The sequence below is a fragment of the Microtus oregoni genome, unplaced genomic scaffold (genome assembly GCF_018167655.1).
Source record: "Microtus oregoni isolate MIOR12 unplaced genomic scaffold, Mior012 000041F_ref0000270, whole genome shotgun sequence".
Taxonomy (NCBI): domain Eukaryota; kingdom Metazoa; phylum Chordata; class Mammalia; order Rodentia; family Cricetidae; genus Microtus; species Microtus oregoni.
Window position 1 is genome coordinate 5,374,103 of NW_024543208.1, and position 12,015 is coordinate 5,386,117.

At 35.4% G+C, this 12,015-nt stretch overlaps 1 protein-coding gene across 2 annotated transcripts in view; it reads right to left on the reverse strand.

Annotated features, from left to right (window-relative positions):
* The window catches only part of Frmd3 (FERM domain containing 3), a 183,494-nt gene that overhangs the window by 56,777 nt on the left and 114,702 nt on the right, over nt 1–12,015 (reverse strand). For both annotated transcript variants that reach the window (XM_041632472.1, XM_041632469.1), the window contains exons 5-6: nt 10,317–10,414; nt 1,699–1,822 (exon numbers count right to left, since the gene is read on the reverse strand). In XM_041632472.1, the coding sequence (XP_041488406.1) occupies nt 1,699–1,822; nt 10,317–10,414 (222 nt within the window). The remainder of the gene's footprint in view (nt 1–1,698; nt 1,823–10,316; nt 10,415–12,015) is intronic.

The following is a 12,015-nucleotide window of genomic DNA, read 5'->3' on the forward strand; positions in this document are numbered from 1 at the left end:
CTTCTCATTTTATTTGTTGTCAGTATATAGAGATGCTACAGATGACTGTTTCAGTTATTGTTGAAAACATCTCATTGTGTGTAAAAAATATTTGTATTTCATCCTAATATGTGGTAAACTATAGAGGATCTTCTGTGAACTACTGAGTGGACGCTACACTCTCTGGTATTTGAGAACAAGTTCTGTAGATACTGTTTAGGTCCATTTGATATATGATGTCATTTAATTTCATGTTTCTTTTAATTTTTTTCTAGATCTCTTGTCTTTTGGAGAGAATGGGATACTAAAGCCACCCACTATTGTAGTTAATGGGTGCCTTTAATTTCAGTAGTATGTTTTTTCTTGCACATTAGGTTGTTACATATATGTTAGGGTTGCAATGTCCTCTTGATTAATTTGATTAATTGTTCCCTTAATTATAATGATGCATTCCACTTTTTTTCTTTTTCCTTCAACTCCTACAATTTTTCTGGCACAGGATTTTAGGTTACTGTATTAGTTATCTTTCTCCTGCTGTGGTAAAACATTTTGACTGAGGCAACTTATAGAAGAAAGGCTTTATTTGGGCTGATGTTTCCAGAGGAATAAGGGTTCACCACTGTCATATTGGGGGACAGCAGACATAGCAACTGGAACCATGTCTGTCTTCCAAACAGGAAGCAGAGAGAGAAAGAGTAAAAAACTGGAAACAACACTAATTTTCTAAATTCTCAAAGTCCAATCCCAGTTTCTCTAACAAGGCCACACCTCTTAAACATTCCCAAACAGTGCCAACACCTGGGACTCATGTCTTCAGATATATAAGCCTATGAGGATATTCCCATTTAAACAACCACAACTGGCATCTGTGGCTTTTTAGTCCTGACTCTTAGGGCTCATTGCCACTGTAACACCTGAATGATTACTTTCTTCCTAGAACTGCCAAACATTGGAGTAATGTGTGGGCATTAGTGTCAGGTAATCATGGATCATGTTATGACATCAATGTTAACTAATAGGAAACATTTTTTATCCTCTTCAAGATCACCTTCTTTGTCCTTCACAGGCACACAAAGAGTGTCTGTCTCCTACAATTTGGAAGGATGGGGCAGAACAGCTTTCAGAAGCCTATTTGCTTTATATTTTGGCAACTTGGAAATGCTCAGAAATGTTTGTCACTATAATGTTCACCAAGAATTTAAAGCCCTACAAAGTCTAGCCACAGAAGATCCACCATTTCTACCAATCCATGCAATGAACACAGTTTACTCATTAATAAGTCTTACCATTTGGTTCCTAACAAGAGTAATTCTCTATACTATGGTTGTATCAACTGGAATACTGTGAGTCATTGTTCTAAATAGTACATTTATTTCCAAAATATAGAAAGAACAATGAATATTTTGTATTTATTTTCAACACATTTTCTTTAACAGAAAGTTCTCTTAAGTTAATCCATAGAACTAAGAAAATGTACAGTTTTGAGGTAATATATTTGAGGCAAAATACACACCTTTTCTAACTTCTCACTTCTCATAGGCACTATCTTGGAAAAGTCTTACACTAATTGAGATACTAAGTCATACTTTGCAGGGCCCAGAAACATTTCTCTGCAACCCAAGGCTGCCTACTCACACTTCAAATCATATGCCTTCACATGAGTCCAACTTTCTATATAGTAAGAATGCTTTTTCATCTCTACACTTTCACACATATTACCTGAGTTCATTGTTATGAATTTCCATGATTTTTCTTTCCAACTTCTGTGATTGCTTGGGGAAAATCTCAAACTCACTGATATAATTCTCAGGATGCTCATCAGGATAATAATCACCAAACTCAGCTATAACCATCAAAAATTGGAGAAAAAGAGAGAAATCATAAACAATACAATAAGGACACATATACACTGTCATTTACCATCCAAAATAAAAATATAGACTGAGTTTATGCAATATAATGCATTTCTACTCATGGGGAGAACACCAGTCTCATTTTCTAGAGACATATTCGTGTTCACATCTGACTATGTGAATGTGGGTACCTGTTAGGTCTTTTTACACCTCTTTTTCTTGTCCTAAAACAATTTAAAACATTGTTGTTTTTCATTAAAGCACTATTGACATATAGGGTGCTGAACAATTTTACTGTTTCGGATTTTCCAGATTTGTAGGCCCTTGAAGTCACTACATGTTCATAGCAAAATTATTATCATCAATAATAACACCCTCCAGAGATAGTCAAAGAATATACATTTTCAATTATGTAAAAGAAATACATTTAAGAAATCTGTTGTGCTATATAGTGAGTATACTTATTAAAAATATATGCTATTTTTTAAAATAACTAGAATAGGCCTGGAGTGTTCACATAAAAATTACATACAAAGTAGAGATATTATATATACACATATACTTATATATACAAACATATATATTGAGTTTAGAAACAATAAAATGCAAACATTCAAAACACCATGATGTATGCTATACACACACACACACACACACACACACACACACACACATATATATATATATATATATATATATATATATATATATATATATATCAAGGTTTTGTGGTAGATGTTTTCCAGCTCTTTGAGGAATCTCCATACTGATATAATGGCTGCAGCAGTTTGCACTCCCACTAGCAATAAATAAATGTTTTTTCCCCCCAGCATTTTTCATCATTACTGTGTTTGAATCATAGCCATTCCATCCATGGTAAGATGATATCTCAAAGTACTTTTTATTTATATTTCCCCAACAGACAAGGATAAGAGCTCCCTCTGGTGACTCTAAAGTTCAATCAAAATTGAAAACAAGAATCAAAGCCTGGTTCATCAGACACTGTTATCAGCTATTTTCATTTCATCTTCTGCAAACTCTGTATTTTGTTCCATGCTACATTTTAGGATTGAGTTATTTTTCTTTATGTTTATTTTTTCAGTTCCTTAGGTAGTGTAGATACTGTTATTAGCATAGCTGTTAGACATTTTTCCTATTCTGTATGTTACCTTTGCATTCAAATAATGATGTCCTTTGCTATAGAGAGAATATTTAGTTTGAAGGGCTTTCCTGTGCCTCTAAGTTCAAATATATACTGTGCTTTCTTCTCTGTCAGAATCAAGAGACCAGATCTCTCTCCCTCCCTCCCTCCCTCCCTCCCTCCCTCCCTCCCTCCCTCCCTCCCTCCTTCTCTCCCTCCCTTCCATTATTTTTCGTTTTTTTTTTTATTTTTTATTTTAAAAGATAGGTCTCTGTCTAACCTTGGGTATCCTGGAACTCCCTCGTAGATTGGAATGACCTTAAACTCAGAGAGATCCACTTGCCTCTGTCTCCTGAGTGTTGGGATTAGTGTGCACCACTACCACTCAGCTCATGATCTGATCTTTTAAAAAATATTTCTTACAAAATGACAGGAAGAAAGAAAAAGAAAAAGCCTAGATCCTTCATAAGCTGTTGTTGAGACTCAAGAAAGCTACCTCCCGAAATTTTTGTCTGTGCTATTTTTATTACTATGGCTCTGTAGTACAGTTTGAGGTCAGGGATGGTGATACCTCCAACAATTCTTTTTATCAGTTATCCTGTCTCCATCCTTTTTTTAAGTATAGGAACATAGTGCCATGAAGTTGCCTCTTAGTATTGCTGTCATTGTTTCATAAATTAGGGTATGCTGCATTTTGTTTTTATTCACTTGTAAAATATTTCATTTCTGTCTTGACCTGTTTTTACATTGTTCATTTGCTATATATTTGTAAGTTTTTGTTGTTGATGATATCCATCCTTATTAATGGTGGTCAAATAGGATACAGGGTGTTATTCAATTTTTTTGTATCTTTTTAGACTTGGTTTGTGTCCAAGTATGTGGTCAGTTTTGGAGAACATCCCATGAGCTTCCGATAAGAAGGATGTTCTTTTGTGTTTAGGTGAAATGTTCTATAAATATTTCTTAGGTCCATTTGCTTATAACATCAGTTAGGTCCAGCATATTTCTGTTTAGTTTTTGTCTAGATGATCTATTGCTGAAAGTGAAATATTGAAGTTACCCACTACCACTTTATAAGGGTCAATTTAAGCTGTAGTAGTGTTTCTTTTATGAAACCTGGGTGCCCTTGTGTTTGTTGTATAGATGTTAAGAACTGCAATATTCTGATGGAGAATTTTTCCTTTGGTGAATATTCAATGCTTTTCTCTATCTCCTTAGTAGTTTTTGTTTGAAGTCTATTTCGTTGGATATTAAAAGAGCTACACAGGCTTGTCTTATGTCAATTTTCTTGGAGTATCTTTTTTCTATCCTTTTAACTTGAGGTAATGTCCATCTTTAATGTTAATGTGTATTTCCTAGATACAGCAGAAGAATGGATCCTGTTTTCTAATCCTCTGTATTTGTTAGTGTATATCTTTTGATTGAATAATTGTGGCCATTGATGGAGAGAGTTATCAATGAGCAGCATTGGTTGGTTCTCATTATTTGTTGTTGTGGTGTACCCCCCTCTTTTGTCCAGTTTATTTAGTGTTCTGTGTATTTTTTTGCTTTTGTAGGCATCTCTTTCTTTAGGTTAGAAAGTTTTATTCTATGATTTTATTAATTTTTTCTGGGTCTTTGAGATGGGATTCTCTTTCCTCAATTCCTATCATTCTTAGATTTCTATTATTTTTAGATTTGATGTTTTCATAGTATCTGAGAATTCCTGGATGTTTTATGCCACGAGCTTTTTAGATCTTTGATGAAATATTTAGATCTTTGACATTTTCTTTGACTGGTGTATCCATTTCTTTTATTATATTTTTAAATTCCTGAGCTTCTCTCTTTCATATCTTGTATTTTATTAGTGGAACTTGCCTCTGTAGTTCTTGTTTGAATTCCTAAATTTTTTCTTTACAGAATTCCCTCAGTTTAGATTTTCTTTATTGATTTTATCTCTATAATCAGGTCCTAAATAACTAATTTAATTATCCTTCATTGTTTACATGTGTTTGGCTATATTTCTTTTAGGGGATTAGGAAGAATTTTCTCTTTAAGTTTATCTTTAACATATTCATAAAGGCAATTTTGAAGTCCCTTTCTTTTACTTCAGATATATTGCTTTTCTCAGAGCCTACTGTAGTAAGGTTGCTGGGATCTACTGGTGAAACATTGTTCTGATAGTCATTGACTATGTTTTTATACTGGCATCTGGGCATCAGGATTTGGGATGATTATAATACTAGTTGCTGATGTCTAGTCTTATCTTTGCGGGGTGGGCATTTTGTTCTTTGGTTTCTGTTGCTGTTGTTAGTTGGTAGAAAATTGTAGTAGCTATGTGTTACTTGGTAGGGAATGCTTTTCAGATTTTGCCAGATTTGGCTACTGGAGGTTTTGGTTAGAATGTGTTTGTTGGTATAGGAAGCTGACACTTAGGGATAGGAATGGGCTAGAAAGGGAGCCAAAGATGTCTACAGGAAGGAGAAAAGCAAGGTATGCCACCAGGATCTGTTTAGTTCCTTGAGAATGGGAGCAGAGAGCGAGAAGAGGCCACAGTATGTGGTGTGCTACTGATCTGGGGATGAGACTGGGTACTGGTTTTGTAGAAGATGAGGAAGTGGGGAAGATATGAGGATCACATACCTGCTTCTGTGATGACCTGCACCTTCTCTGGCTGGTATGGCTAGCAGGTTCCCATAGAATGCCTATGGGAATTGGTGGCTGAGACAAAGGGTTGGGGTGGTGAGGAAGTCTGTAGGAGAAGATCTGTATCAAGTTACCACGTCTTATGTTGAGGTCCTCAATCCATATGAAGTTTAGTTTTGTGCAGAGTGAAAGATATACATTTAGTTTTCTTCATCTACATGTAGCTATCCAGTTTCATAAGCACTATTTTTAAATAATGCATTATTTTCTTTATTATGTACCTTTTAACTCTATAAAAAAGAAATCAGCTGTCTAAAGGTATGTGAACATGTGTCTGGATTCTTAATTTTATTCCATTGATCAATGTGTCTGTTTTTATTCCATTAACATAGAGCCATTATTACTGTAACCATGCAGTATAATTAAAAACCAGGAATGGTGGTAACCAAGTTTTTATTTTCAGTGTTGTTTTAGCTAACTTGAGAATTTTGGGTTTTCATGTGAAATTCAAAATTTAAAGAAAAAATAGTTTGTGAAAAATTGTGTTTACATTTTGATGGGAATGGTTGTTGGAATCTTGCTACAGATGGCAAACTATACATTGCTTTTGATAGGATGGTCATTTTCAAAATGCTAATCCTAGCAATCTATGAACATAAGCGACTTCATCTTCGGGTATCTTCTTCAATTTATTTGTGTCTCTATTAGAGAAACCTTTCACCTCTTTTGTTAGGTTTATTCAAAGGTATTTTATTTTTTATTCATCCCATTGTGAATAGTATTGCTTTCCTTATATCATTCTTTGTCTGTTTTTTGTTTGTCTATAGGAAGGTTACTGATTTTTTTTTGTCTCAATATTGCAATCTGCTACTTTGTAGAATGTATTTGTGAGCTGTAGAAACTTTCTGGTGGAATCCTTGTGATCTTTTCTACATAAAATCATATCATTTGTAAATAAGGATATTTTGATTCAATTTTTCCTATTTTTATACTCTTCGCTTGTATTTCTCCACTTGTTTTATTACTTTAGCTGGGACGTTAATAACATATTGAACAGAAATAGAACCAATAGATATCTTTGTTTGTTTCTGGTTTTAGTGGAAATGGTTTGGCTTTTTCTCCAGTTAGAATGACGTTTGCCCTCAGGTTGTTGTAGATTGCCTTCATATATTAAAATGCATCTCCTTTCTTATTTTCACCAAGACTTTCATCATGAAGAGATATTGGTTTCTGTTAAAGGCTTTTTCTGCATCTAATGAGATGGCATTTAGTATATTTATTTGTTGGAATGTTTTAAAAATTATTTAGTATGTTGAACTATTCCTGCAACTCTTGGATGAAGCTAACTTGACCATGGTGGATAATCTTTCTGATACTTTCTTGAATTTAGTTTGGTAGAGTTTTATCAAGAATTTTGATGCTATGCTGATCAGAGATATTGGCCTATAATCTTCCCTTTTATTGAGTCTTTGCCTAAGTTAGGTATCAGGGCAATACTGACTTTATAAAAAAGAATTTGAAAGTGTTCCTTCAAGTTTCTATTTTTCAGAAAATTTTTAGTATTATTGCTAGTTCTCCTTTGAATTTGTGCTATCCTACTCTTTAATATATATCCAATAGACTCTGTTACTACAGAGATGCTTACTCATTATGTATATTGCTCCCTTATTCACAATTTTCAGGAAATGGATATAGCCTAGATCTCCATCAACTAATAAATGGATAAAGGAAATGTTTCACATACATAATAGAAGATTATTCAAGCTGCTAAGAAAATTAAATTTGCACATAAATTGATGGAATTGGGAACAGTTATTTTGAGTATGACAATCAAAACTCAGAAAGGAAAGCATTGCATGTTTTCTCTTACATATGGAAGTTAGCCTTAAAATTTTAAATACATGTGCTTTATTTGGAATACCCATAGAAGTTAGGCAAATAATAAGAAGCCCATCTGGAGGAGGGTATTTTTCAAGATAGATAAAATAGAATTAATGTTACAAAGGGCAAAGATGAAACAGGAAAGATTAAATAGGGTTAGGGTGGGAAGGGAGGGTAGAGAGGTTCTGGGGAAGAAAAATTGACAGTAAAATCATTAGGATTTACCATATAATAAGTTAGATTACAACTAGATACCATGTGCTATTAAATATACCCCCCAGTACTAGGAATGAGTTGCCTCTTTTTGAGTTATTGGCCAGCGAGGTTTCAAAGACCTCTCGCCAGACATTACAAGCTATTTCCAGTGCTATTAGCTACCCTCCAGAAGTGGACAGTAAGAACCCATTGCTGAAGATGTCATGTATTTGAGTTATAGGACATGAAGAAATCTAGTTGGTAATCTATTGGAAGTTTCATTTCTACTGACTATGTTTCTTTTTTAAATTGTTTTTATTGAGCTATACATTTTTCTCTGCTCCCCTCTTTTCCTCCCTTCTCCCCTGTTCCATGACCACCATGTTCTTAATTTACTCTGGAGATCTTGTTTTTTTCTCCTTCCTATGTAAATTCATGTATGTCTCTCTTAGGGTCTTCTTTGTTCTGTTTTCATAGTGCTGGAGTTTGTCACAAATGCTGCTGGAGGAGACAATCACTAATATCATCACGTTCTGAACTCTATAAGCCTATATATAATAACCTGCCTGGCAAGATATGCCAAATGATTCAATACTAGTATAAATGTAATGATGTCTCTCTCTCTCTTTCTCTCTCTCTCTCTCTCTCTCTCTCTCTCTCTCTCTCTCTCTTAGGATTTAAGGGCCACTCCATAAAGGTAAATCTCTATTGTTGAAGACACTATGCACTTCAGAAACAGGGACCAAAGGCTTCTGATCTGGAACTGACTTGAAAGTTTCCTTTTTGAGGATTAGATTTTATGCCACCATAAGGCATTGTAATTTTCCAAAGGAGCACTGCAATCATCAGACCTATCTAACTACGATACCTATTAACCACAAAAATGACCAACATAGTGAAATAACTCTAAGGGTGCAGCAGTGAGTTGTAAGCATACCTTGGTGATAACCAACAGCTTTCTAATTGGACTTAAGGCCTGCTCAATAAGAAAAAATGAATGCTTTGTGCTGGAAACTTACCAACTACGTAGGGATAGTGAAGCCATGGATTTTGGAGGAGAACCCACAATTGCTAATTTACGAAGTCAGCATAATCCCTAACTCCATTCTAAACATTTTTCCTTATACCCACAGGAAGTTTAGTCCTCATATCTCTCATCATGTAAACTTCTTTTGGCAACAGACAGAGCTGATTCAGAAAACCAAAACCAACCAAAATCGTGAGTTGTGGAAGCTGGTGCTAATAGGTGTAGCTACAAAACAATCCCTTTACCCAAGGCTCAAGTAATATTGTAGAAGAGGTGGTGGTAAGATTATAAGAGCCAGAGGATTAGGGTTTTCCCCTAAGACTTTGTCTTCTCAGATTGTTAGAAGCTATTCTCATGAGTTCTCACCAGAATGACTGCCTAAACATTGCTAAATAAGAACACCAGCAATAGACGTGGATAGGGAAAGCTCAAGAGACCTAAACCCTACACAAAAGTATTACAGGCAACTAAGAAATGCTGAATATGGGATAAATACTTATTCTCTGGAAAAGCACACTATTTGTTCATCTTATATCAAATGCCTAGTCATGTACTATATCAAATGAAATATCAAATATAGTATAATATCAAATATCATTATACAAACTCAGCAGGTCATATATACATATACATACATATACTATACATAATATATATGTAAAAATAATTACAGAAAAAAAAGAGTTCATGAATTTGAAAATGGTCAAGGTTGGGTATTTGGGAAGATTTGGACAAAGGAAAGGCAAATTGGAAATGATATAATTATATTATAATCTCAAAAGCAGAAAAACAATTAAAAACTGAGAAACCTATCTTTGAAATCATACCTACTCAAAGGCAAAATGTTTTTTTAAACCAGCATTAAAACAAAGATTAGAAGCATCTAGACTCCAAGTCTAGTGAGTGCATTCAGTCTTCCCGACACACTAGTATTATGTTCATCCCTAAAAAGAACATCTACCTCTTATGGTCCATAATGTTCTGTTCACAGTTGTTATAAAATTTCCTGTGTAGATAGACTTATAACTACCCCATGTTATACAGGAAAACACTAAAGCTTAAAGAACTAAAGTAATTCAAGTTTGACAAAATAACTAGGAAAAGGGGAGGATTCATCAAACAGATTTGTGAATTTATTCTTGTGTGCCTATAAAAGCTGAAAAATTATAGAAAATACATGCACACATGAAATACGATTAAGGAGTGACCTACTTTTTAAAAATCCATTTCCTTGATATGGCTTCACCCCTTGATATGTCTATTAGGTATCATTTGATAAGTGGAATCAAAACATAAAATTCCGGCATCAATATAGAAAGTCTTACAAAATGATGGCCTGTTTCTTTGAGAAAAAAAAAAGAGAGACTCTATATTCTACTCTTTGGGGCTTGTAAGTCTTCAAATGTGAGCAAGGCACTGTGAACAGTGGCGCTCAGCCTTCTGCCAGGATTAATGACTTGGGAGGGAATGTGATTAGGTGAATCTACATTGTCATAAGTAGATTCACCCACAGACAAAGACAGGATTGTAATAGGTAACAGGGAAGAGAGACACAGAATAAAGTTTCATTGCCCATTGCAGTGTTGGAAATGAGTGTCCTGGGGGCTGGACTCACCTTGAACGATACAAGCACCAAGATAGGCAGCATCAGAAAAGGAGCATAACAGTCGACCATGAAAAATGTCTCTTTTAATTTGCAAATATAAAAGGTATCTGCAACAAAAAGGGAGAAATAATCACCTTAAGTTTTATCTGAAGCTTGAAAGTAGGAACTTTTATGATCTGTCTACCTGAACCACACCTAGATCTCGGCAGTAGTTTAGACATGCCAATCTTCCTTCAGATGAGCACATGCAAAAAGACGTGGAGATTTCAGAATTTATAAACCCAATGGTTAAGTTAGCTTTCAAAGGTAAAGGGGCTCAGCCTTTCTAAGAAACTCCACAATAACCAAGAAACACATGGCCTAGCAGTCACCGACCACTACCACACAAGGAAAACCGCAACTTAGATCATCCACATCCCAAGGGTCTTTTGCAATTTGATTTCTTTTAAAACTCTATGTGCATTTGTAATCAGAAGCTATGTTGAACTACCATTTGCTCATTGCTCCTCAAGAAGAGACAATATATTAGTAACTAAGCAATAAAAACCAAACAGCAACAAATTTGGTTATGAGACCAAATTAAGATGATGGACACTTGGATTGGCCTCTTGTGTCACTGTATTTGGTCTCTGATCCTCTGCAGACTAACTCAGATACCTGTAGAGGCACAAATGTGGTTGGTAAACTGCACTGGGAAAACAGAAGGAAAAGTGGGCAACATTATGGAAGAATCAATTACTGTGAAACTCTCCTGGATTGTCTTATAGGAAAGTTGAAAAGATGTAAGTGTCGGGGTCAGCCATGATAAGCTAAGTCTGGGCAGGTTACCCAAAGGGAGTTCTTTAATTCCAACCATTATCACCTGGGACTCTGGCCATCGGTGAATTTAAATGGAGTCTGGAGTCTCAACAGTTTACCCTGAGACAATGCCTGGCTGCAAGAGGAACCACAGGCTGAGATTGCCCGACTTCCACCCAAGAGCAGACCATTCACAGGAAATGCCTGGCATTCCAAGAACTGTAGATAGAGACACCTGCCAGTGCATCTCAACAGGACACCCCTAGACAAATGTCAGCCAATCAGGAGGGCCCTAAACCTCTCACCCCCACCTTTACTACTACAAAAACTTTATCCTAATTGAACTCGGGGCTCTCCAGATATTCCAATACATTGGACATGCGGAGAGACCGAGTTTGCAAAGTTGATTAAAATAAAGGCTCTTTGCTTTTACATATGGGACTTGGTCTCCTTTGTTGGCTTTTGTGGGGACCCCATGGATTTGGGCATAACATATGCACTTTGTAAGAAAACTCAGGAGATTGTATTAACAGAAACTTTTACATTGATAAGTGCTATCGCAATACTGTAAAAAGAACATTAATAGTTAGAAAATAATACAGAGGCAACAGTTTGCAGATACTGGTTTCCAGGCCCTTGTCACTGTCCTTTGAATTCATCCATGCTGATTCAATTCTTTTCAGGTTCCATGTTCTTTCTTAACCAAATTGACTCGCCTGGGCTCTGTTTTGTTTTTTAACAAAAGTAACAGATTCCATTCGTGCCAGTTTAACATTTACCTACAAGGGAACCCCCTCATCGCCCCACATTTGCATATCCTTAGGAGAACACTTAGAAACATCTTTTAATTAGTCACAACTTTGAGGTAGTTAATTTTGGACATCAGTTTTACTGAGTCATGGGATACTCA